Source organism: Schistocerca americana, chromosome 1, assembly GCF_021461395.2.
Source record: "Schistocerca americana isolate TAMUIC-IGC-003095 chromosome 1, iqSchAmer2.1, whole genome shotgun sequence".
In the NCBI taxonomy this organism is placed as follows: domain Eukaryota; kingdom Metazoa; phylum Arthropoda; class Insecta; order Orthoptera; family Acrididae; genus Schistocerca; species Schistocerca americana.
Genome location: NC_060119.1, coordinates 528387136 through 528412817, shown reverse-complemented (window position 1 = coordinate 528412817; position 25682 = coordinate 528387136). Strand labels below are relative to the sequence as shown.

General features: G+C 39.6%; 1 protein-coding gene across 3 annotated transcripts in view; it reads right to left on the bottom strand.

Moving 5' to 3' along the window:
* The window catches only part of LOC124605368 (nardilysin), a 391451-nt gene that overhangs the window by 94343 nt on the left and 271426 nt on the right, over window positions 1-25682 (bottom strand). For all 3 annotated transcript variants that reach the window (XM_047137001.1, XM_047137018.1, XM_047137009.1), the window contains exons 15-17: window positions 14920-15154; window positions 11060-11203; window positions 10843-10979 (exon numbers count right to left, since the gene is read on the bottom strand). In XM_047137001.1, coding sequence (XP_046992957.1) covers window positions 10843-10979; window positions 11060-11203; window positions 14920-15154 — 516 coding nt within the window. The remainder of the gene's footprint in view (window positions 1-10842; window positions 10980-11059; window positions 11204-14919; window positions 15155-25682) is intronic.

Below are 25682 nucleotides of genomic sequence, written 5' to 3'. Positions count from 1 at the left end.
CAGCATCATTTAAATGTGTAGATTTGTTTTGAAATATCTTTTTTGACTGTTTTTATTGTTCTTATTGTAAATAAACAGCATGTATTTCCACACACACTTATATTGCAGGTATTGTGTGTGCTATATATAATAGAAATAATTATTCACAAGATAGAAATAATTGAAAATATACCTTACATGGCTTTGCAGTTAATTTCAATACATTAGTATTACCCTCTATCCATTTCCTTTCAAGTGAGTACCACCACTGTGTACATTTGCTTAACCCAGAAAAAAATTTAAGTAGCAATAAGAAGAATTAATCACAGAACAGGAGAGGCATTAGGTCATCAAAAGGCACATAAACAACACCACTGCACCACTGAAACTATGCTAGCTTTCCGATAAATTCTTGTTCTCAGCTGCCACAATGTAGCCCTACAAGTGTGTGTGTGTGTGTGTGTGTGTGTGTGTGTGTGTGTGTGTGTGCTCTAGTACATTACAAAGGTAGCTGAGAGATCTAATGTACACTAGCAGTGCCTTTCACTGACTTTTTATGTACCAGCAAGACATACAGTACTTCAATCTGCATGTGGAAATATGTCACCTGTGATATTGGACTTTTTGTTAATACATGTGGTGTTAGCATTTTCCCAAGTGTATACGTTGTGATGTTGTGCCAGCATGCATTCTGAGACTATCATTCATATAAAACGGAGACTCAATTATCTGCACCTCAGTTACACAGATTTACGGTTGTCCGGATTGTCAACCATGAACAAATATCTTTATACTCTAGTCTGTGCATATATGGACATGTCATGATGACACTAGCTATTCATGGCCCACATGTTTCATTATTGTTTGAGTTAGATAGTTACAAAACACTGTGCCACATCGTGTCTGTGCTTAAAAATTTCAAAGCACTAAAGAGTTGTGTTATCGCAGTTTCACTAAAATAAGGAGAAACCTGTTGTAAGATGGCTGATAAATATGGTATAGGTACTTCTACAATAGGCAACACTAAGAAGAATACAGATGAATTTTGAAGTACACCTGTGAAGATGGGAGTAAACATCGAGACGTTAGAAAAAACTGTAAAATGAACTTTTGTGTTGATTGTTTTTACAAACACGATCAACTGGGTAATCGATATATGGTCCTTTGAATGTGAAATGCATTACAGTCAAATAAAAAAAAGGTAACAATGAATTGTTTGTGGCAAATAGCAGATGGTTGCACAGATTTAAATCTCATCATAGAACTCATGAAAAAAAATGTCAGCTGACCTACATGAACCATGGACCTTGCCATTGGTGAGGAGGCTAGCGTGCCTCAGCGATACAGATGGCCGTACCGTAGGTGCAACCACAACGGAGGGGTATCTGTTGAGAGGCCAGACAAACGTGTGGTTCCTGAAGAGGGGCAGCAGCCTTTTCAGTAGATGCAGGGGCAACAGTCTGGATGATTGACTGATCTGGCCTTGTAACATTAACCAAAATGGCCTTCCTGTGCTGGTACTGCGAACAGCTGAAAGCAAGGGGAAACTACAGCCGTAATTTTTCCCGTGGGCATGCAGCTTTACTGTATGATTAAATGATGATGGCATCCTCTTGGGTAAAATATCCCGGAGGTAAAATAGTCCCCCATTCGGATCTCCGGGCGGGGACTACTCAAGAGGACATCGTTATCAGGAGAAAGAAAACTGGCGTTCTACGGATCGGAGCGTGGAATGTCAGATCCCTCAATCGGGCAGGTAGGTTAGAAAATTTAAAAAGGGAAATGGATAGGTTAAAGTTAGATATAGTGGGAATTAGTGAAGTTTGGTGGCAGGAGGAACAAGAGTTTTGGTCAGGTGAATACAGGGTTATAAATACAAAATCAAATAGGGGTAATGCAGGAGTAGGTTTAATAATGAATAAAAAAAATAGGAGTATGGGTCAGCTACTACAAACGGCATAGTGAGCGCAGTATTGTAGCCAAGATAGACACAAAGCCCACGCCTACTACAGTAGTACAAGTTTATATGCCAACTAGCTCTGCAGAAGAAATTGATGAAATGTATGATGAGATAAAAGAAATTATTCAGGTAGTGAAGGGAGACGAAAATTTAATAGTCATGGGTGATTGGAATTCGTCAGTAGGAAAAGGGAGAGAAGGAAACACAGTAGGTGACTATGGATTGGGGGGGAAGAAGTGAAAGAGGAAGCCGTCTGGTAGAATTTTGCACAGAGCATAACTTAATCATAGCCAACACTTGGTTCAAGAATCATAAAAGAAGGTTGTATACATGGAAGAAGCCTGGAGATATTAAAAGACATCAGATAGATTATATAATGGTAAGACAGAGATTTAGGAACCAGATCTAAATTGCAAGACATTTCCAGGGGCAGATGTGGCCTCTGACCACAATCTATTGGTTATGAACTGTAGATTAAAACTGAAGAAACTACAAAAAGGTGCTAATTTAAGGAGATGGGACCTGGATAAACTGACTAAACCAGAGGTTGTAGAGAGTTTCAGGGAGAGCATAAGGGAACAATTGACAGGAATGGGGGAAAGAAATGCAGTAGAAGAAGAATGGGTAGCTCTGAGGAATGAAGCAATGAAGGCAGCAGGCGATCAAGTAGGTAAAAAGACGAGGGCTAATAGAAATCCTTGGGTAACAGAAGAAATATTGAATTTAACTGATGAAAGAAGAAAATATAAAAATGCAGTAAATGAAGCAAACAAAAAGGAATACAAACGTCTCAAAAATGATATCGACAGGAAGTGCAAAATGGCTAAGCAGGGATGGCTAGAGGAAAAATGTAAGGATGTAGAGGGTTATCTCACTAGGGGTAAGATAGATACTGCCTACAGGAAAATTGAAGAGACCTTTGGAGAAAAGAGAACCACTTGTATGAATATCAAAAGCTCAGATGGAAACCCAGTCCTAAGCAAAGAAGGGAAGGCAGAAAGGTGGAAGGAGTATATAGAGGGTTTATACAAGGGCGATGTACTTGAGGACAATATTATGGAAATGGAAGAGGATGTAGACGAAGACGAAATGGGAGATAAGATACTGCGTAAAGAGTTTGACAGAGCACTGAAAGACCTGAGTCAAAACAATGCCCCGGGAATACACAACATTCCATTAGAACCACTGACGGCCTTGGGAGAGCCAGTCATGACAAAACTCTACCATCTGATGAGCAAGATGTACGATACAGGCGAAATACCCTCAGACTTCAAGAAGAATATAATAATTCCAATCCCAAAGAAATCAGGTGTTGACAGATGTGAAAATTACCGAACTATCAGTTTAATAAGTCACAGCTGCAAAATACTAATGTGAATTCTATACAGATGAATGGAAAAACTGGTAGAAGACGACCTCGGGGAAGATCAGTTTTTTTTCCGTAGAAATGTTGGAACACGTGAGGCAATACTAACCTTATGACTTATCTTAGAAGAAAGATTAAGGAAAGGCAAACCAACGTTTCTAGCATTTGTAGACTTAGAGAAAGCTTTTGACAATGTTGACTGGAATACTCTCTTTCAAACTCTGAAGGTGGCAGGGGTAAAATACAGGGAGCGAAAGGCTATTTACAATTTGTACAGAAACCAGATGGCAGTTATAATAGTCGAGGGGCATGAAAGGGAAGCAGTGGTTGGGAAGGGAGTGAGACAGGGTTGTAGCCTCTCCCCGATGTTATTCAATCTGGATATTGAGCAAGCAGTAAATGAAACAAAAGAAAAATTCAGAGTAGGTATTAAAATACATGGAGAAGAAATAAAAACTTTGAACTTCAACGATGACATTGTAATTCTGTCAGAGACATCAAAGGACTTGGAAGAGCAGTTGAACGGAATGGACAGTGTCTTGAAAGGAGGATATAAGATGAACATCAACAAAATCAAAATGAGGATAATGGAATGTAGTCAAATTAAATTGGGTGATGCTGAGGGAATTAGATTAGGAAATGAGACACTTAAAGTAGTAAAGGAGTTTTGCTATTTGGGGAGCAAAATAACTGATGATGGTCGAAGTAGAGAGGATATAAAATGTAGACTGGCAATGGCAAGGAAAGCGTTTCTGAAGAAGAGAAATTTGTTAACATCGAGTATAGATTTAAGTGTCAGGAAGTCGTTTCTGAAAGTAATTGTATGGAGTGTAGCCATGTATGGAAGTGAAACATGGACGATAAATAGTTTGGACAAGAAGAGAATAGAAGCTTTCAAAATGTGGTGCTACAGAAGAATGTTGAAGATTAGGTGGGTAGATCACGTAACTAATGAGGAGGTATTAAATAGAATTGGGAAGAAAAGGAGTTTGTGGCACAACTTGACAAAAAGAAGGGACCGGTTGGTAGGACATGTTTTGAGGCATCAAGGGATCACAAATTTAGCATTGGAGGGCAGCGTGGAGGGTAAAAATCGTAGAGGGAGACCAAGACATGAATACACTAAGCAGATTCAGAAGGATGTAGGTTCAGTAGGTACTGGGAGATGAAGAAGCTTGCACAGGATAGAGTAGCATGGAGAGCTACATCAAACCAGTTTCAGGACTGAAGACCACAACAACAAACAACAACTGACCTACATGCAGCAAATTCTTTTAAAGATGGTTTTAAAAAAGGTTCATATTAAAATGACTACGACTTGGACTTCATTTACAATGTTGATGAAATCGGATTGCATGACAAAATCATTGCCATCAAAATCATTAGCTTCTCAGTGAGATGAAATTAGACAAAATTAGTAATGAGTGAGGAAAAATATTAATCTGTGCAAACATTACTGGGACCCATAAAATGTCTTTGTTCCTCATCAGAAGATCCAAAAACCCGAGATGCTTCACAATATCAGGTTTCCCTTAATTTATAAAAACGAAAATAGCACATGGATGAAGACTGCATTTTCATTAACTGGCGTGGCAATGCATTTATACCTGCAACAAAAAAACTTTCAAAATTAAATTGGTAAGCAAGGAAAAGTTCCGGTTTTACTGGAGAAAGTGCCAACCCACCCATCAGCTGAAATTTTCAAGAGAGAAAAATGGAATATTTACAGTAAATTTTTTGCCTCCTAATGTGACAGCCTTACAACAACCAATGGATGAAAGTGTTACTGAAAAATTAAAACCACTTGATAGAAAACAATTTTTATGTAGATTGTTACCTGTTGATGAAGATAATGAAGAAGTCATTTTGTGATCTTTCAAGAAAATGAATTTAAAGGAGTGTTGTTACATGGCTGTAAATGTATGGGATTCAACTGAAAGAATGACTCTGAACAAAGCTCAGAACAGAATATTAAAACGAGACCACAGTAATTCAATAACCAATATGGATGTTTCTGTTATGGAGGATATAAATGAGTTAAGGACAAACATACAAATATGCCAGAAATGTGACTTTATTGAATGACAGAGTGGCTATTTTGTTATAGTAATGATCAAGGCTTCCATATCATGCCAGATGACGAAATTGTTGAAAACATATTGCATGCAAACGAACAGCAGGCAATGCAGAAAGTGATGCTGGACCATCTCATGTAGAAGCATTTCAAGCCGTGGAAAGAGCTTTCAAATTAATCAAAAAACTACAGTTCAAATGAATTTGTGGCATAGCAAATGAAGAGCAAAAAATGTTCATGTGGAATGACAACTACCACATATTTTAAACAAAATTTAACTACAGTGACTGTCCTATGCAACTTTTGTTAGGTATTTCATGATTAAGGTTGGAGTATTTTAGCTACTTCAATAAAATGTGTACATACATATGAAAAAGGATCTCTAGTCTCTTAACAAAAAATTATTCTTGCCTATTTTAATAAGTTTAATTTGTTTTTGTTGTTTTGAATAAACACTTAACATTATGTATTAACCCTAGAAAGAATACCATATGACAATGCCTGTAAAAGACGATCGTAAGTGGGCAACACAGGTTATCTTTTGTGAGTTAATAATACAGACATAGCTTTTGTTTATATATTCAACTGCCAGATTTTGATTATCTGAATGACTTATGACAAGAATTAGTCCAGTTAATTGAGTCTCCACTGTATAACAATCAACTGATACAGCTCAAACTATATGCTATCAAAAATATGTACGATAAATCCATCCATGATGCTTTGACATTCCATAAAATGGAAATGTAATTATAATACAGACAATTAACTTTCGGGTATTCTACTGTGTGATTATAGATGTAATATTACTGTTCTTACTTTGTTTTGTTGGTATTTTATGTGTACACCTGAAATTAACATGTCAGTTAAAATCAGCTAACAGCATCTTACAATCCAGATTTGACAGTCAAAAATGGAAAATAACAAACCTAAAATAAAACTGGAGCCGTTAATATGAAGAATTAAATAGCATTATAATAGTGATTTAAGAAACATTTTCAGATTTTATGAAAGAAGATTGCATAGGGGTGTACAATAGCACTCTTTACTGTCTCATGTAGTTGAAATTGTATTTGTTTGTTGTCAAATTTTAACGTATCCACCAATGAACCATCAAATCATTTCAATTCCTGATACAAATTGCTCATAATGAGTCTAACACAGTATCTGGAAGCAGTAAATTAAGCAGCCTGTGCATGCTGAGGCTATTACATTGTTTGCAGATAGTGTGTTACACTCATTATCAGCACATCTGGATCATAACTTGATATTAGTTGATTGTTCATTGGTAGGTATGAGAAAAGAAGGCATGTCAGACATATAAACTGCCTCTCCTTTCAACTGAAAGAAAGTTACAAAACATTTTAATGTTATTTTTTTAATACTATGAATGTAATTACGTAGAATCATTTTTCTATCAGTCTTCATCATTATGAATCAAAAGCCAGTCTCCATAAATATTAGCAATCATTCTTTTTTGTAACTGCCAGTGCAGAAACAAAATCAGCTTCCCTTTAGCTACTTTTAATAACTAAATGCTATATAACAATGAAACAGTTTTTTCATCATTCAATTTATCACAACCATTTCTTTGATTCTTTGTATTAGTAAGTGCTGTGACTGAGTATGAATCTGGTGGTAAAAATGAAAATAGGAATGTGCAATTACCTTTGAACTTGTTTTATTGTATGTTTCTAAGAGAGTGATAGTTGTTTGGTTAGATCAGATGTACTTTTTGTGCCATAGATTCACAGTTAGAAGATACTCAATGATACTCAGGATGTAGAAAATTTCATTATACAAGAATACATAATACATATTTAAAAAGATATTGAAATCCCTCCCACAGATCCTAAGTGAAATGGTCCTTGTGAATGTGGAATAGGATTAAAACTGGCTTATGCTGGTAGCAGGCATTATTAAGAATGTCAGTAGTTCTTATTAGAAAGTGCACGGTTTAAATCAAGTGAAACCTTATGAGTTGTAAATCACTTTAGAGATTTATTTGGCATGTACCATACTGGAGTTGGATCTGTGAAATTGTGAAGTTTGAGCAAAACCGGGAATACAATTGTCTTTATCTTCCAACTTAAATGACTCAAGTACAATACCATGGTTTTCAACAACATTTTACTCAGTTAAACTGTAATTTTGCATGATATAATGTTGCTTAATTTGTTGAAATGAGACAATATTTAACTGTTGGCAGTTCCTGGTAGATCACATCAGCTTATAATATCAGTGAAAGATAACTTCCCATCACACACTGAATGCTTTCCACTAGTACATGCTCACCTACTTGGAATTTCTTTCGAGACAATCTCTCTTCATTCTGAATTTTAATGGGAACACTAATAAAATGAGAGTATTACTGAAGTTAATGAAACTACACTCCTGGAAATGGAAAAAAGAACACATTGTCACCGGTGTGTCAGACCCACCATACTTGCTCCGGACACTGCGAGAGGGCTGTACAAGCAATGATCACACACACGGCACAGCGGACACACCAGGAACCGCGGTGTTGGCCGTCGAATGGCGCTAGCTGCACAGCATTTGTGCACCGCCGCCGTCAGTGTCAGCCAGTTTGCCGTGGCATACGGAGCTCCATCGCAGCCTTTAACACTGGTAGCATGCCGCGACAGCGTGGACGTGAACCGTACGTGCAGTTGACGGACTTTGAGCGAGGGCGTATAGTGGGCATGCAGGAGGCCGGGTGGACGTACCGCCGAATTGCTCAACACGTGGGGCGTGAGGTCTCCACAGTACATCGATGTTGTCGCCAGTGGTCGGCGGAAGGTGCACGTGCCCGTCGACCTGGGACCAGACCGCAGCGACGCACGGATGCACGCCAAGACCGTAGGATCCTACGCAGTGCCGTAGGGGACCGCACCGCCACTTCCCAGCAAATTAGGGACACTGTTGCTCCCGGGGTATCGGCGAGGACCATTCGCAACCGTCTCCATGAAGCTGGGCTACGGTCCCGCACACCGTTAGGCCGTCTTCCGCTCACGCCCCAACATCGTGCAGCCCGCCTCCAGTGGTGTCGCGACAGGCGTGAATGGAGGGACGAATGGAGACGTGTCGTCTTCAGCAATGAGAGTCGCTTCTGCCTTGGTGCCAATGATGGTCGTATGCGTGTTTGGCGCCGTGCAGGTGAGCGCCACAATCAGGACTGCATACGACCGAGGCACACAGGGCCAACACCCAGCATCATGGTGTGGGGAGCGATCTCCTACACTGGCCGTACACCACTGGTGATCGTCGAGGGGACACTGAATAATGCACGGTACATCCAAACCGTCATCGAACCCATCGTTCTACCATTCCTAGACCGGCAAGGGAACTTGCTGTTCCAACAGGACAATGCACGTCCGCATGTATCCCGTGCCACCCAACGTGCTCTAGAAGGTGTAAGTCAACTACCCTGGCCAGCAAGATCTCCGGATCTGTCCCCCATTGAGCATGTTTGGGACTGGATGAAGCGTCGTCTCACGCGGTCTGCACGTCCAGCATGAACGCTGGTCCAACTGAAGGCGCCAGGTGGAAATGGCATGGCAAGCCGTTCCACAGGACTACATCCAGCATCTCTACGATCGTCTCCATGGGAGAATAGCAGCCTGCATTGCTGCGAAAGGTGGATATACACTGTACTAGTGCCGACATTGTGCATGCTCTGTTGCCTGTGTCTATGTGCCTGTGGTTCTGTCAGTGTGATCATGTGATGTATCTGACCCCAGGAATGTGTCAATAAAGTTTCCCCTTCCTGGGACAATGAATTCACGGTGTTCTTATTTCAATTTCCAGGAGTGTATTACTGTGAATCCAGAGATATGCTCCTCCATCACCCATTTATTTTCCATTTGGTTCATATGTTTATGACTTTCACTGATAAAATCTATTCCATCAAAGGAAGAAACACCTGTGGGATAAGGAATTGCACATATCATATGACTTGCAATTACTGTTCAGCTTTTTAGGTCAGTATAATGATCACTAAGCTGTCAGCAATGGTATGTATTGATAAAAACAATTCCTTGCCTTAGCACATGGTCTGCAACTCAATAGCTGTAATCTTTATACTTGTTTCAGCATGAATGCAATTTTGATTTTTCCTGCTACAAGTGACCCAGAGTCCTATAGAGAGACTTTTTCTGAGGCTTCCCCTTGCTTCTCATTAATGATGTACCTCCATCTTACACTAAATCATCTAACCTCTACTTCTGAATCAATTCTCCATTTGAAACATCAGTGTCATTACTTTCATCAGTGTTTCTTCCTCCCTCTCCCACCTTCTCTTGCCTCCTCCCACTTGACCGCTGTTTTCCTTAATACACTGTTATTAGCTTTTCCTTGCTTTATGCTCTTTCTGGAATATCAAAACTTAACAGCACAGAAACAGACTTTCTTTGAAGAAATGTACAACAAAACTAATTAAATCTACATGCTGCTCTTACAGAAGTCATATATGGGAGGGCCCTCCTATGAGTCATTGGGTGCATTTTCTCTGGTGTTGCAGCAGATATTTGTAATTTATATTTCTTTAGCTGGAGTTTATATTTCTTTAGCAGGGGTCAGCCCAAACAAATACTGCTCATACAAGGAGCAACTCTCAATTGTCTCTTTGTGTGCTTGCCTGAAGACTTTTTTGAATCACGAATGGTGGTTTATGAGAGGGTGCTGCTCTTCAGCCTGGCAATTGCCTTATTGTTGCATGGCGGGGGAGGGGGGGGGGGAGGGGGGGGGGGGAGTGAGTGTGTGTGTGCGTGCGTGCGTGAGAGAGAGATATTATACTCTTTGGATTCAGTTTGGATATTTTTTAGTAGGTTTAACACAATGAAGTAAAATGTACACAATGATAATTTTTTGTCCCAAATGAGATGTGATTTTGAAAACTGGACAAATCACTTTGCAGATTGTCAAAGATTGACTATTACCAGCCTTTCATTGCTGATTTCACTTTTTTCCTTCCCTGCTACGGTCCGTCTTAAACCCAAGTCCTGGAAATTGTATAGGTATCAGTTACTTTTATTTCCTTGAACTATGTTTTTTCTACTTAAATCATCATCATTACCAAGATTGTCTCTTACGATAAGAAACAATTCAGAAGTTACATTATTTCTCACTGTCACATACACATTTGTAAGAATTAATGCATTTACTATGGGGCATGAAAGTCTTCATATCTTCCATCTACCAGTCTACTGATAAACACCCTTTCAAAATAGTTTTGCTATCCGTTAGAAAAAAAAAAAAATTATATTTTTTCAGAGTTTCAGAGGAATTATTGTTAATTTACAATCATACATCACAAAAATCAAAGCATTGAAAAAAGAAAAGATTTATTGCATCAAAATGGCCATTCACACACACACACAAAATAACACACACACACACACACACACACACACACACACACACACAAAATATTTATATATGAAGTCTGAAATAAATTTCTCTTACGTGAATTTGTATGCTTGGAAATAAACAGATATACAGAAGCCCAGCATCCCAAATGTGTCCAGATATGAGCAAGAAACATCATATCCTAACTGTTTCTTTGTGCGAAGAATGTTGAATAATGGCTCCTGCATAAGCATCTGAAATACAATATAGTAATTAAAGACGCTATAACAACATTAAACCAAATGTTAAATGGGATCTGGCATGTCTGTCTTACCACAATAATTTCCAGAAGACAGGATGATTTTAAATCAATAGGTCCAAGTTGATAGTAATTAGTGACAATACTGTTTGTGTCATCATCATTAAAGGATGGAACTGCACATGAAAATTTTCCCACAGCTACTTCACGGACACGGGCCTAAGTAGTCAAAAGACAACAGAAGTATTCTCTGTATATTTGACAATAATTACAAACAACACAGATTCATTCATTCGTTCATTCAATTATTCATTCATTATGTTCTGCAAATCCCATCAAGAAGAAGAATCTTCAGGGACTGAAACAAGTCATTCTCAAATTAACATATGAACATATTTCATACATATAGTGCAGGCCTTAAACTATATGATAGTCAAAATTGTCACATGTTGTTGTTGTGGTCTTCAGTCCTGAGACTGGTTTGATGCAGCTCTCCATGCTAATCTATCCTGTGCAAGCTCCTTCAACTCCCAGTACCTACTGCAACCTACATCCTTCTGAATCTGCTTAGTGCATTCATCTCTTGGTCTCCCTCTACGATTTTTACCCTCCACGCTGCCCTCCAATGCTAAATTTGTGATCCCTTGATGCCTCAAAACATGTCCTACCAACCGATCCCTTCTTCAAGTCAAGTTGTGCCACAAACTCCTCTTCTCCCCAATCCTATTCAATACCTCCTCATTAGTTACGTGATCTACCCACCTAATCTTCAACATTCTTCTGTAGCACCACATTTCGAAAGATTCTATTCTCTTCTTGTCCAAACTATTTATTGTCCATGTTTCACTTCCATACATGGCTACACTCCATACAAATACTTTCAGAAACGACTTCCTGACACTTAAATCTATACTCGATGTTAACAAATTTCTCTTCTTCAAAAACGCTTTCCGTGCCATTGCCAGTCTACATTTTATATCCTCTCTACTTCGACCATCATCAGTTATTTTGCTCCCCAAATAGCAAAACTTATTTACTACTTTAAGCACCTCATTTCCTAATCTAATTCCCTCAGCATCACCCAATTTAATTTGACTACATTCCATTATCCTCATTTTGCTATTCTTGATGTTCATCTTATATCCGCCTTTCAAGACACTGTCCATTCCGTTCAACTGCTCTTCCAAGTCCTTTGATGTCTCTGACAGAATTACAATGTCATCGACTAACCTCAAAGTTTTAATTTCTTCTCCATGGATTTTAATGCCTACTCTGAATTTTTCTTTTGTTTCCTTTACTGCTTGCTCAATATACAGATTGAATAACATCGGGGAGAGGCTACAACCCTGTCTCACTCCCTTCCCAACCACTGCTTCCCTTTCATGCCCCTTGACTCTTATAACTGCCATCTGGTTTCTGTACAAATTGTAAATAGCCTTTCGCTCCCTGTATTTTACCCCTGCCACCTTTAGAATTTGAAAAAGAGTATTCCAGTCAACATTGTCAAAAGCTTTCTCTAAGTCTACAAATGCTAGAAATGTAGGTTTGCCTTTCCTTAATCTTTCTTCTAAGATAAGTCGTAAGGTCAGTATTGCCTCAAGTGTTCCAACATTTTCAATTGTCACATAATATCACTAATAAGTAAGTTTCCATTTCTGTTGTATGTGTTTAAGTGTAACTGTTCAACACAAGAATATCATGAGTATTTAATCACTCTTCTTCTATTATCATACTCCACACATTACAATATAAAGGACCCACACATATAAGGAAAGGTTTAAAGTGTCTGTTAAGGAAGAGGATCAACTGCAAAAACTAATTCTGTAGACTACTTTGGATTACTGATTCCTGTCTCATAGAATTACCACTATTTAGGAGGTGAGAATTCCACATTCTTTCAACAGTTTCATACACGACTTTCTGAAATACTCCTTCTGACTGTTAGTATTAGTTACGAATTAATTATTTCAAATGGAACATCTATTTTTGTGAGTCCAAGAACAAAGTTAAACTGTGTTATGCATCTTACATGTTACGCTAAACTTAGCCAAGTGTGTGTGTGTGTGTGTGTGTGTGTGTGTGTGTGTGTGTGTGTGTTTCTTTATATACTTCACTACAAACAAGTCTGTTAAGTTTGAAGCAAATTGTGTGTGTAATGACCACAACAGTAGAAAGAAACACACCCACTTTGAGCTGACGTCAGGGCTGGTTTAAGGCATAAGTGATACAAGACACTGCTTTGGGTGCAAGCTGAGAGGGGTAAAAAGACACCACAACTATAAGACTTCTATACAAGAAGCACCACAATCAGGAGTGTCCACTTGGGGCATCAAGCTTAGAGGGTCGCTAAAGCTGTTCAAGTGTGAGATTTGTGTAGAGTGCGTATTACACTAAGTAGTAAAAAGTCACATGGGTTAAAGTGTATGAAGGAAAGGAAAAGAGGGGGGAGGGTTACAAATGATAATTCACTTGTGTGGGAAAATGTACTCAAATTGGTCCTGGCTGAAGTATTTGTCACTTGCAATAAAGGCAGTAAAGTGTCTTTGCTGTATATCTGTATTTTATTTACACTGACATAGAACTGTATCACTGTATACTGCAACCCATTTTATGGTGTGAGGATGAGGACACTTCTAATACCTCTAGGATTTCCTCCCTTTCCTGCACCATTCACAAATTATGTACAGGAACAAGGACTTGATAAAACATTTTGCAAGATGAATGTTGAAGGAGTTATTTGTTGTCCGAGTATTCTCAGAACGTATGTTTTCAAAATATTAAACAGTAAACCTCTCTGTGAAGCACAACACCTCTTTTGTGACATATACCACAGGAGTTTGTTGCGCATCTTCACAATGCTCTAGCACTTACTACTTGATTCTGTGATGAAATGTGCCTCTCTTTATTGGATATTCCCTATTTTTGCTATGAATGGAAAGAGGTAAGTGTTCCAGGACAGCAGCACAATTAATTTTACAGGTGTTTTTGCTGATGAATTATATTTCCTAAAGGTTCGTCCTAGGAATCTCACACTGGCATCTATTGTTTCTACAAGTAAGTGATCATATACTTCATGCCACTCTGGACAGTTACGGCTAGGTATTTTATGGTTGTTACTGTTTTCATTGCTTTATTGACAATAGTGTAATCAAACATTAATGAAGTGATCTCACCAGTTTCCTTGACATGACTGACTAGTGCTGTGGACTATTGTTTCCATTTTATGCACAATATTCTGATGACCAACCCAGCCGTCAACTTCAGACTGTCCAGGCAGTGAATACAAGTGACAGCAAAACTTTAAAAAAGGACTTGAAGAAAATGGCTGGGTTGGTTGTCAAAATAATGGGCATAAAATGGAAACATGGCAGAGCATCATCCAGAAGCACACTATTAAACATTAACAGATCTCTTAGTATATTTATGCACAACAGACTGTGCTTATTTATGCTTATTTACAATCAGGGTCAACTGCTAGCCCCTGCAACTCTCATTTATCCTAGGGCAATGTATCAGTTTCTGTCTGCCATGAAGTGCTGAAACCCACTGTAAATCTGGTCTGATGATCAGTACATATTAATCTTATTCTCTACATGTCAGTGCAGAACAACTTAATTGTGCTTATTACATAAGTAAAGTGCAGAACAACTTAACTGTGCTTATTACATAAGTAAATCTTAAATGAATAATTTAAGCCACTGTTTGTTGTATTGAACACTGAAGTAAATAACCTGTTACAAGATGACTCCGCATACCACACATGCCAATATTTTTTTTTAAAAGTAAAGGTACATGATTTTATGGGGAAAACTATTAAAAAATGGAGCTCATAATTTAACTGGATGTGGATCATATTATAATCACTGAAATGTAATAAAAAAGATTATAGTCATGCAGGAAACCACATAAAAATCAAACAGATATGAATACCTTACCCGTATAGCATTTCCTGGAACAGGAATTTTGCATGGCAGAGAAGATATCAATACGTCACTGATGTCCAGTGCTTGTTTTTCACTGTAATTACCTTGGATAAGTACTTGAACATACAGATTGTTTAACATTTCGGAGACAAAATCTTTTAATTTGAGAAATGTCACACTATCTGCTGCTGTATATTTTTCAAGATTAGTCCAATAATTATGCACCAGAACAGAAAATCGCAGATCCCTGCAGGACAAAATTTCAGATATTCACAAAATTAAATCAATTTTCTCAAAAAACATTCTTATATTTATTCTGTTTATTAATTTCATTAAAGAAAATAAAAAGAGATGTTCTTCACACACTTTACATGTAAGAGAATGCTTTTGTTACTACTTATATTAACCAGTTGTGCTAATTAACTAACTATTCTGACCTAGTTAGGGCACTGCCAATAAATTGTGCATATTTGCGCACATAATTTTTAATAATAAAATTACCACATAACTACTACACATGTCAGTTATCCGCTGTGCTTTCCACATATTTCACTATGTCTTCTTGTGGCATAACAACAGAGGTAACGCTCTGGTTGTTCCTACACAGGACGCAGCACTTAAATCCAGACAAATCCCAATTTGAATTTCCCACCATATAATAGTTTTGGTGGAGGTCGTGATTGGCATTCTTGAAGGCCATAGGCATCTAGTAAACAGTCAGAACCTCAAAATGGCCGAGATTTTATGGACAGGTGCAGAGCACAACCGAAGAGCGGCGATTATCGCAACTCTTGACACTGGGCATGCATCCACTGAAATAATTCAATTCTTCAGGTATCAGAGAGGAACTGCTTACAATATTGTGGCCAAGTATAATGCTTCATAGAAGTCTGGGGAAGGTTCCACTGACCCGGTGAGGAATCTTCATTCGCGGAAACGCTTGTCACGAACTGCGGTAGTTGAAAAGGTTCAGGCGCTGATTTTGGGGCAATCGCTGAGGAAATTAGCATCGGTACTGCATGTCAGCAAGCAAACAATTTGTTGGATGGCAGAGGAGGACCTCATACAAGCCATTTTGTCCACAACTGGCTCTCTGATAATGTTGAGGTGTTCTGGTCAATTGAACCCCCTCAACTACTATGTTTGGAGCGTATTCAAAAGAGCTACCAATAAGACGAGGTGCCCTAATGTTGCATCTCTACCCACCGCTATCAAAGCATCATTAACGAATATGGACAGTGCTGTTTTTAAAGAGTGTGTGTGTGTGATCACTTCAGTACAAGATTGGACAGGTCACTGAGGCTGAAGGGGGTTACATCTAGTAATGTTACTTTTAGAGATACCATTACTTATTTGCAAAAAGGATTTTCATTTGTATTTTGTTTTAATAAATTCGTTTTTCACAAAAAGTTTCATTTGTCTGGATTTAAGCACTGCACCCTGTATACACCCTTCACCATCATCTGTTACATGCTGCCTGTTTCTAGTTATTAACATTTTTTCTCTTGTTACGTTTCTTCAAATTTTATGCTCATTTCTAGATGAGGCCCTTCACACTGTTGTTACTGCCTCTTACAGCTAGTTGACTACCCATGTTTGATCTCCACAAATGATATGTTTCCCTAGTTGTCTCCATCATCCTGTACTAGTATCTATCATATATTCTTTATAGTAATAGTTCATACAGACTTTACATCTACAGAAAACTATCAGTCAGATGAGAGCATTATACACTCAATGTTTAAGTTTCATTGGTAGGGCATGATGAAAGTATGAATATGATAATTTTCAATTACATTACTCCCAATGAGCTGTACAATTATATAATACATAAAGAGTAGTATTTATCTGAATACTGAAGAAGACAAATACTTTCCAAGTTCACAAATGAATCTGAAAACTGAAATAGATCAATGATTCCTTTATGCTCTGTTCTATGTCAGACAATTCCAAACTGAAGTTAAGCTCCTCCTAAAAAAATACTAACATCCAACCTGCTGAAAAAGGAAACCACCACTGTATATGCTGAATCCAACAGCATCACGCCTACGATCTCAATTAAAAGGTCACAAAAAAGATGGCTCCACAAGACCAACCTCAAACTCAATAAATTATCCTGGGAATAAAATTCTACAGACACTCAACAAGCTCCTACAGGATACATTTGTGTTTGAAAGTAGACACCCAATAAAAGATACTCTCTCATTTGCTAATTCTCTTTTGGTAGTTACTTTCTTTCAATTAAGATAAGCCAGAATAACCAGACATTATATAATCTAATATGCTACTTTGTATAATACACTAGCAATAACTGAACAACCAAGGAGTAAACAACAAAAACTGTTCATCTAATGTACAGATTCCTTGATGCTACAGTGCACTACCAGTGTCACCACAACAGCTGTCACCTCCAAACCTTCTTTAAGCCTGATGCCCTGGCAATGTTGGGGTATTGCTGCTGGAGGTGACCCCCAGCCCTCATAACAACAGCCCACAGAGGCTCTGACAGGGTAGCAGTGAGTGGTACAGCAATGTTTCCTGGAGTCAATCAGTGTTGTCGGATCATCTTGTATCAGTATAGAATTCACAAATCAGCGTTGTGCCAGTTCCCCCATGTTTAGACATGCCAGCATTAACCGGTCTATGGGGTCTACCATTCTGGTGAATTATGAAGGTGCTTGTGTGCATCAAAAGAACCTTGTATGGTCCAATATACAGTCTGCATGATGGGGGCTGCACTGTATGGTCTCGGAGCCAGGCGTATGTGGTCTCAGAATGAGACATCTGATGTAGGCCATAGGTCCTTGTGAACGAAAGGCTATCTTTCTCTGTGTCCGACTGGTGGGCTTTCCCACAAATGTCTCGCATATATGCTGAGCTGCCGTGTGAACTCCGTTACTTCTGGTACTGGGGTTTGAACTCTTGTCACGTGCATGAGCCCTCATGGTGCTTTAAACTGTTTTTTGTAGACCACCCTAGTTGGTGAGCTTTGTAAATCCTCCTCAATCACCGTGTGCACACCCAGTAATACCAGTGGTACTGTCTGTGTTTATGTAGATGAAGAACACATCAGTGCAGCCTTTATTATTGTATGATGCAGCCTTTCCACCACCCTGTTACTCTCAGGGTCATAGCTCATATTGCACAGATAACTGCAATCACATAGCTGTAGTATTTTCACAAAAAGCTATGATTTTAACTGTCATCTGTGATCCTTTGTAATTAAGTGCGGAATACCACATCTTGAAAATCACTAATGCCTCCACCACCATCTCTGTTGAGATGTCTGGCACAGGCATAGCTTCTGGCCATCTCATGAATCAATCTATGATTGTAACCAGACAACGATGGCCATCCAAATGTGATAACAGTCCCATGGTGCTCAATGTTTATGTGGCAAAATCTGACCATGGGTCTTGAAAACTGCATAACTGCTGTTAAAGCACCTCGACTAACTTTACTGTCTTGGCACTCAAGGCACCAGTGCGTCCAGGTTCTGCAATACTTCTGTATTCCCAGCCACTCCACTTTGATTGCCACTAATTTGGCGTAACATGTATGCCTGGGTGGGCCAAATTATGTAGTGCTCGGGAAACCCTATGTCTAGATTCTGTGGGAATGTAATGTCACTGTAATCCTCACACTATATCACACCAAATGCTTATATCACCACATGAGGCAGGAATGCATCGCACCTGTAGGGCCATATTTTCACTTGTGAGCAAGTCGTTTAGTACTGTATAATCTCACTGCTTTAGCACTATCTTCACCCATGGTACTTCTCTCAGACTAGTGCAATTATGGGAAAGACAATCCGTGATGAGGATGACGTCCTTTCTGGAAATAAGCTGCGCACTGGTTGTATACTGTGATGTATACTTTGCCTGTATGTACCATCATGGCGAGCTGTGATCTGTGGCACGTTGGAAGAACGACATTAGTGGTCCATGTTGTATAAAGACTGTGAAATGACTGCTCTCTATTGATGACCGAAAGTGTTTAATGGCTGTATAGGTTGCCAACAATTCTCAATCAAAAGCATTTCATTTCTTTTGTTGTGGAGTGCAGTTATGTGAATAACAGGCAAGTAGTTGCCATTGGCTGATCATCTTTTGTTGCAAGGATGCTCCTGTGGCTTTTTGACTTGTGTCCACCATGATGACCAAGGCAGCCGTAATTCTTGGATAAGCCAATGGTGCCACTTGCACCAAACAACACTTGACACTGAAAAATGTGGCTTCGGTAGTGGGTAACCAAGGTAATTTCCAACTGCCGGTCACATGTTTGACTGTGAGCAAAGCAGTGAGCAGTTCCTGCTGCCTTGCTGGACCTGGAAGATACCATCAATAAAATTTTACCATACTTAAAAATCTATGTAATCCCTTGTACATTGCTGGTATGGGCATATTTTGTACTACCTCGACCTATCCCGGCAACCGTGTCAGACCGCCCAATATCCTAACAAGGGAACCTCCCCATTGCAGCCCCCTCAGATTTAGTTATAAGTTGGCACAGTGGATAGGCCTTGAAAAACTGAACACAGATCAATCGAGAAAACAGGAAGAAGTTGTGTGGAACTATGAAAAAATAAGCAAAATATACAAACTGAGTAGTCCATGCGCCTCATAGGCAACATCAAGGCTAGTGTGAGCTCAGGAGAGCCGTGGTCTCGTGGTTAGCGTGAGCAGCTGCGGCACGAGAGGTCCTTGGTTCAAATCTTCCCTTGTGTGGAAATTTTAATTTTTTATTTTTAGTTTATGTGACAAACTCTTATGTTTTCATCACTTTTTTGGGAGTGATAATCACATCCACAAGAAAACCTAATCGGGCAGAGTAGAAGAATCTTTTTACCCATTCGCCAAGTCTACAAGTTAGGTGGGTGGACAACATATTCCTGTCATGTGACGCACATGCCCTCACCAGTGTCGTGTAGAATATATCAGACGTGTTTTCCTGTGGAGGAAACGGTTGACCTATGATCTTGCGATCAAATGTTTTCGGTTCCCATTGGAGAGGCACGTCCTTTCGTTGCTAATGGCACGGTTTTGCGGTGCGGTCGCAAAACACAGACACTAAACTTATTACAGTGAACAGAGACGTCAATGCGCGAACGGACAGATCATAACTTGGCGAAAATAAAGGAAGTAAACTTTTCGCTCCAAGGGGGACTTGAACCAAGGACATTTCGTTCCGCAGCTGCTCACGCTAACCACGGGACCACGGCGCTCCTGAGCTAACATTAGCCTTGGTGTTGCCCATCTTGCGCATGGACTACTCAGTTTGTATATTTTGCTTCTTTTTTTCATAGTTCCACAAAACTTCTTCCTGTTTTCTCGATTGATCAGTGTTCAGTTTTTCAAGGCCTATCCACTGTGCCAACTTATAACTAAATCTGAGGGGGGTGCGATGGGGACGTTCCCTTGTAAGAAGTCACTTCTTGTTTGCTGAATAAACAGTTATCAGGAATAACTATTATCCCCAAATAGAGCACTTTTTTTGGCTACTGTTGAAAATGTAAAAATATTGTCCATGTAACAGTAGAAAACTTGCAGACCTTGTAATATCCCGTGCATAAAATGCTGTCATCTCTCCAGTGTTCCTCAGTCCAAAGGGCATAAATTTGTACTGAAAAAGCCCAAAAGGTGATGTTACCGTGGCTTTTGGTACATCTGCCACTGCTATGGTAACTTGCAAACAGGCTTTTGCATTGTCAACTATACTAAACAACTGACCATGGACAATAGCACTGTTAAAGTCTGGCACTGGATTATGGTCAGTTATTGTTCACATGTTGAGTGCTCTATAGTCTTCACATACATGATCCAGCTCTCTTTCTCATCATGTGTAAGGAAGATGTCAGATGTCCACAGGCTATCAGATCTGTCTACAATACCTGCTTTCCTCGGAGCTCTTCAAACACAAGCAATGCTCCCAAGAGTTCGTCCAGTGGCAGTGATCTTGGGAGAGTTGCAAAGGGCTGGCCAGCACCATGCAAGTGTGGTGTCTCATAGAGTGTCTCTATGTCATCTTGGTAGTGAACTGCTCATCTCTGTATGATGTAGTATCCATTCCCAATGAGCGAAAAGCCTCCAATTGGTCTGTCATCCTGTTGCGAGCACAGTCGATTAATTTTTCTAGCTCTGGCAACAGGTGGAAATGTAACCAAAGTCGGCACGGATTATGGGGCCAGTGACATTTGCGATTATGAATGTCCACACAGGCTCAAATTAAAGACCCAAGTCCAGTGTGTCTCTGTTCTGCATAGGTTTCAATGGCCGACTTGTTTGCTGTTGTGCATCTATATTGTGTTGGTGTGATGGACATATAGTCATTTCTGATAAATCCTCACCTCAAAGGCAGTGCTGTTGGAAAATATCCTCAATTTGCATGAACCAAGTCTTTGGGCAGTTGGGTCAACATGGTGGAAGCTTGACAAATCCCAGATGATTCATCGAACTTGCATCTTGACAAATGATGTTGGTGTCTGTGTGTTGCAATGTAGTTGATGCTACACGAGCTGTTCTATTTTGAGTTCTGTTGCAGTTGTTTGTAGGGTTGTTTCGGTGATTCTCTTTGGGGGGGGGGGGGGGGGGGACCACTTCATTCACAATATTTAATATTTACAATGTATAACATTGGGGTCGTAACTTTGGTGGTTACTTCCTTCCAATTAGAAAAGTCCACAGCAATCAGATGTAAAATATTCTAGTATGCTACTTTATTTGAAACACTACCAACAACTGAACACCAAGGAATAAGCAACAAAAACTGTTCACCAGATATACAATTCCATGATACTAGAATACACTGTTCTCAATTCTTTGGCTGTTATCTAAAACAGAAAATGAACAACATAACCATCAAGAACCAAGAAAATATACTAATAACATGCATTTCCTTCAACAGCAATGTCTCCCAAATAACTGTCAATACCTTCAAATAACATAACATAAGAATTGCATTCTAGAGAAATAATAAAATTTTCCACAGGCTGCCTCATAACCTAAAAATAATCAAAATAAATTTTCATCCTCTGCCATATATAAAATCATGTGTCGTAAATGCCCAGCTCAGTACATAGGTCAGACAAGCTGTAACTTCCATATTAGATTCAAAGAACTCATCAACACTTTCTGACACAACACACAATATAAATCTGCAATACCCTCTCACGTAAAAGAGACAAGACATTCATCTGGCAGTACCCAAAGCAATCTTATAACACTACAAACACTGAAGACACAAGATGCCTCCGTATGAACAACTTGAAATCTATAGACACTGAAACAAACTCAAGGAAACTCTACTGGATGACAATAATGAAACACACTCAACTAACCTTTTCTAAATCTTTCACAAAATACTTAAAGCATTCTCATAATTTACAATTTCAATGCACAGTAATTTACCTAACCACCCCCATTCATTTTCCATTATCTTCAACCTAAAATATGTGTGTATGTCTCTTGGAATCATTTTTTATATATAGAACCATTTAATATAATAATTGCTTGTGCACAAATCCATACATTGTTGAAGGTGATTCATATTTTTTTTAAATACAGGAAGAACACATTTCTTTATGTATAATGATCTAATACAATTACTGAATAGTGTACATGTCCTAATTCTGTTGCAGTCCACTCATATTTTTAAAATAAAAGAAAAACATGTTTATGTACGTAACCATTTAATTCAGTAACTGAATTGTGATGTAGAGTAGCACATAACCAAGCTCCAGCTACAACACCTTTCAACTACCTTTGTATCCCAAGTACGCAGCATATCTCTAATATGTATAACATCTCTGACATGACGGTGTAAAAATAATGTACAGTGGAGAGGTCGTACAACAAGTAGCAGCATGCAGGCATTTTATGACTCTAGTGCCCCTGTAAGTACAATTTACTCTCACAAATTTGAGTTTCTTTTTTCAACTTTAAAAGTGTTGTACCAAAAAAGTTTTCAACATCAGCAAAGATGCAACATAACCAATATAGCCCTCAGTCTGCTGCTGTGGAAAGGCTTCTGTGCTCTTCAAAAACAATGCTCCACCTGAAGATGATGGTGACCAAATAAGTGAGTGACTGACACAGAAAATTGTTTTATTTTTATCATTAATAGTAATTCACTTTTCCCATCCACAGGCAGCCTTAACTCATTGCTGATACATCATTATAACTAATGCCACGGCACAGCCATGGGCATTCACATGGGACCCTCCTATGCCAACCTGTTTATGGACCATCTAGAAGACACCTTCCTAGCCTCCCAAAATGACGAAGTCCAAGTCTGGTTCAGGTTCATTGATGATATCATCATGATCTGGGCTCCTTTGTTCCTTCACAACCTCAACACCTTCTCTCCCATCCAATTCTCCTGATCCTAACACAGCATGCCACATTCCTAGACACTGACCTCCTCCTATCTAATGGCTCCATCTGCACCTCTGTTGACATTAAACCCACTGACCATCTGCATTTCAACAGCTGTCATCTCTTGACACCAAAAAACCCTCTCGTACAGCCCAGTCACCTAAGGACAGTGTATCTGCAGTGACAAGAACTCCCTTGCTCAGAATGCTGAGAGTCTCACCAAGGCCTTCAGACAGGTGCTATCCACAGAACTAGTCTGCAGACAGATCTCCCGTGCCATTTCCCCTCACATCCCTAATCCTCCCATCACCCCCAAGCACCAGCCACAAAGTACTGCCCCTTCATCACCTAGTACCACCCCATATCGGAACAACTGAACCATATCCTTAGCCAAGGCTCTGATTCCTCATCATAATGCCCTGAAATGAGGGCCATCCTACCTGAGATCCTCCCCCTCCCCCCACCCCCTTCCTAAAGTGGTGTTCCCTTGCCCACTCAACCTCCACAACATCCTAGTCCATCCCTATGCCACTCCCAACTCCAATCCCTTGCCACAACGATCATATCCCTGTGGAACACCCATGTGCAAGACCTGCCTAATACATCCACCCAGTACTTCCTATTCCACTCCTGTCACAGGTTTATCCTCTGCCATAAGTGGCCGGGCCACCTGTGAAAGCAACCACATCATTTATCAGCTCTACTGCAATCATTTCATAGTTTTTTATATTGGTATGACTACCAACCAGCTGTTCACCAGGACAAACAGCCACTACCAAACTGCGGTTCAGAGCAAAGTAGACCACCCTGTGACACAACGCGTGATTTCAATGGCTGCTTCACTACCCAAGCCATCTGGATCTTCCCCTCCACCAAGAGCTTTTCTGAAATGCACAGATTGGAGTTATCCTTACAACACGTTCTCCGCTCCCATAATTATCCTGGCCTCAACCTATAGTAACATATTGACCCCACACCCTCCTCCTAACAGTTTCCACCCCCTCAATTCTATCATCTCCTCTCCATTCTTATTTCTCAAACTCTTTGTTTGCTGCCCTCTGTCAGCGCATCCGCCCATCTTTGCCTGCTCCTCCCCTTTTTTGTTGCTTTTTTCCCCACCTCCCTGTCCCACAACCTGCTGATGCTGTGCCTGTTGGTATTCTAGTTCCTGCACACTGTGTCAGACAGCTTCGTCTCTCCCCCCCACTTGTACACAGCTATCCCTCCCCCTTCCCCAGCCCCTCCAAACTGCTGCTTGCATCCCACATGGTAGTTTCATTCTGGCCCGAGCTGTCGGAGTTGGTTGTCATGTGTGCATGAGGTTTGCTTGCTTGTGTGTATGAATGATGGGTGTTTCTCTTTTGCTGATGAAAGCTTTGGCCAAACACTTTGTGCAAGTGTCTTTCAATTGTAACATCTGCAATTTAATGTGTCTACTTTACGGGAAGTAGGGATTTGCTTTCTTCTACATAGCATCAATATTTACTCTGCATGACTGCAGGTCTTTTGTCTGCATTTGGAGGCTATTAGTAGTTGTGTTTTGGGATTTCTGGATTTACCCAGATCATTTACCTGAAAGTCAGATGATTTCTCTAACAAGACCATGAGTAGCCTTTTCACGAGTGCCCCTCCAAATGAGTGGGTGCTCTGCTTGTAATGTCATCATTGCCACCATGACATTAAAATTTGAAGAATTTTCTGGAAATGGCTTCATGGTGCTCTTGCTGAAAGCCATATAATGTAAATGACAATTTTACTGAACTGCTCTGCTTCATCATAAGTTCTCATCAAGTAGTTTGTGGCCTGTTGTTATATACACTCAGCTGCCAATTTCAAGAAGAAATTAGAACATCCTACCTATCATATATGGCTAGTTCGAATTAAGTAGGTGGAGTAAAAATATGTCAGCAGTTCCTTGCAACACACCTAGATGAACTGCTCCAGTCAGAATAAATAACAAGAGTGTTTTACTACTACTCCTTTGCCTGTGGCTAACTGCTACCCATGGTGCAATTGACTGCTAAAAAAGTTCTGAGACATATACCTGATTATTGCTCAGCTATGGTAGAATATAAAGTTTGTTACATTACAGTGCTGTTTATTAACTGTCCTGGCATACAAAAAGGTCCTGAGATAATACAGATGATGGTGATCCTGAAGAATCATTATGTTCATGAACAGAGATGGATTCAGAAGATGAAGATTCTTTTGTGAATTATTTTCTGTTCATATATCTGTTCCTGCTGATTCTCACTCTTTATAACCTGCAGTTACCAATGTAGTGCCAATCAGAATGAGAGGACGAATCTTGCTGTCTATAAACATACAGAGCTCCCCATCTTTTGATAAATAACCAAAACAGCCAACAGGTAAAACATAACTGAAATCGAAACATGCAGC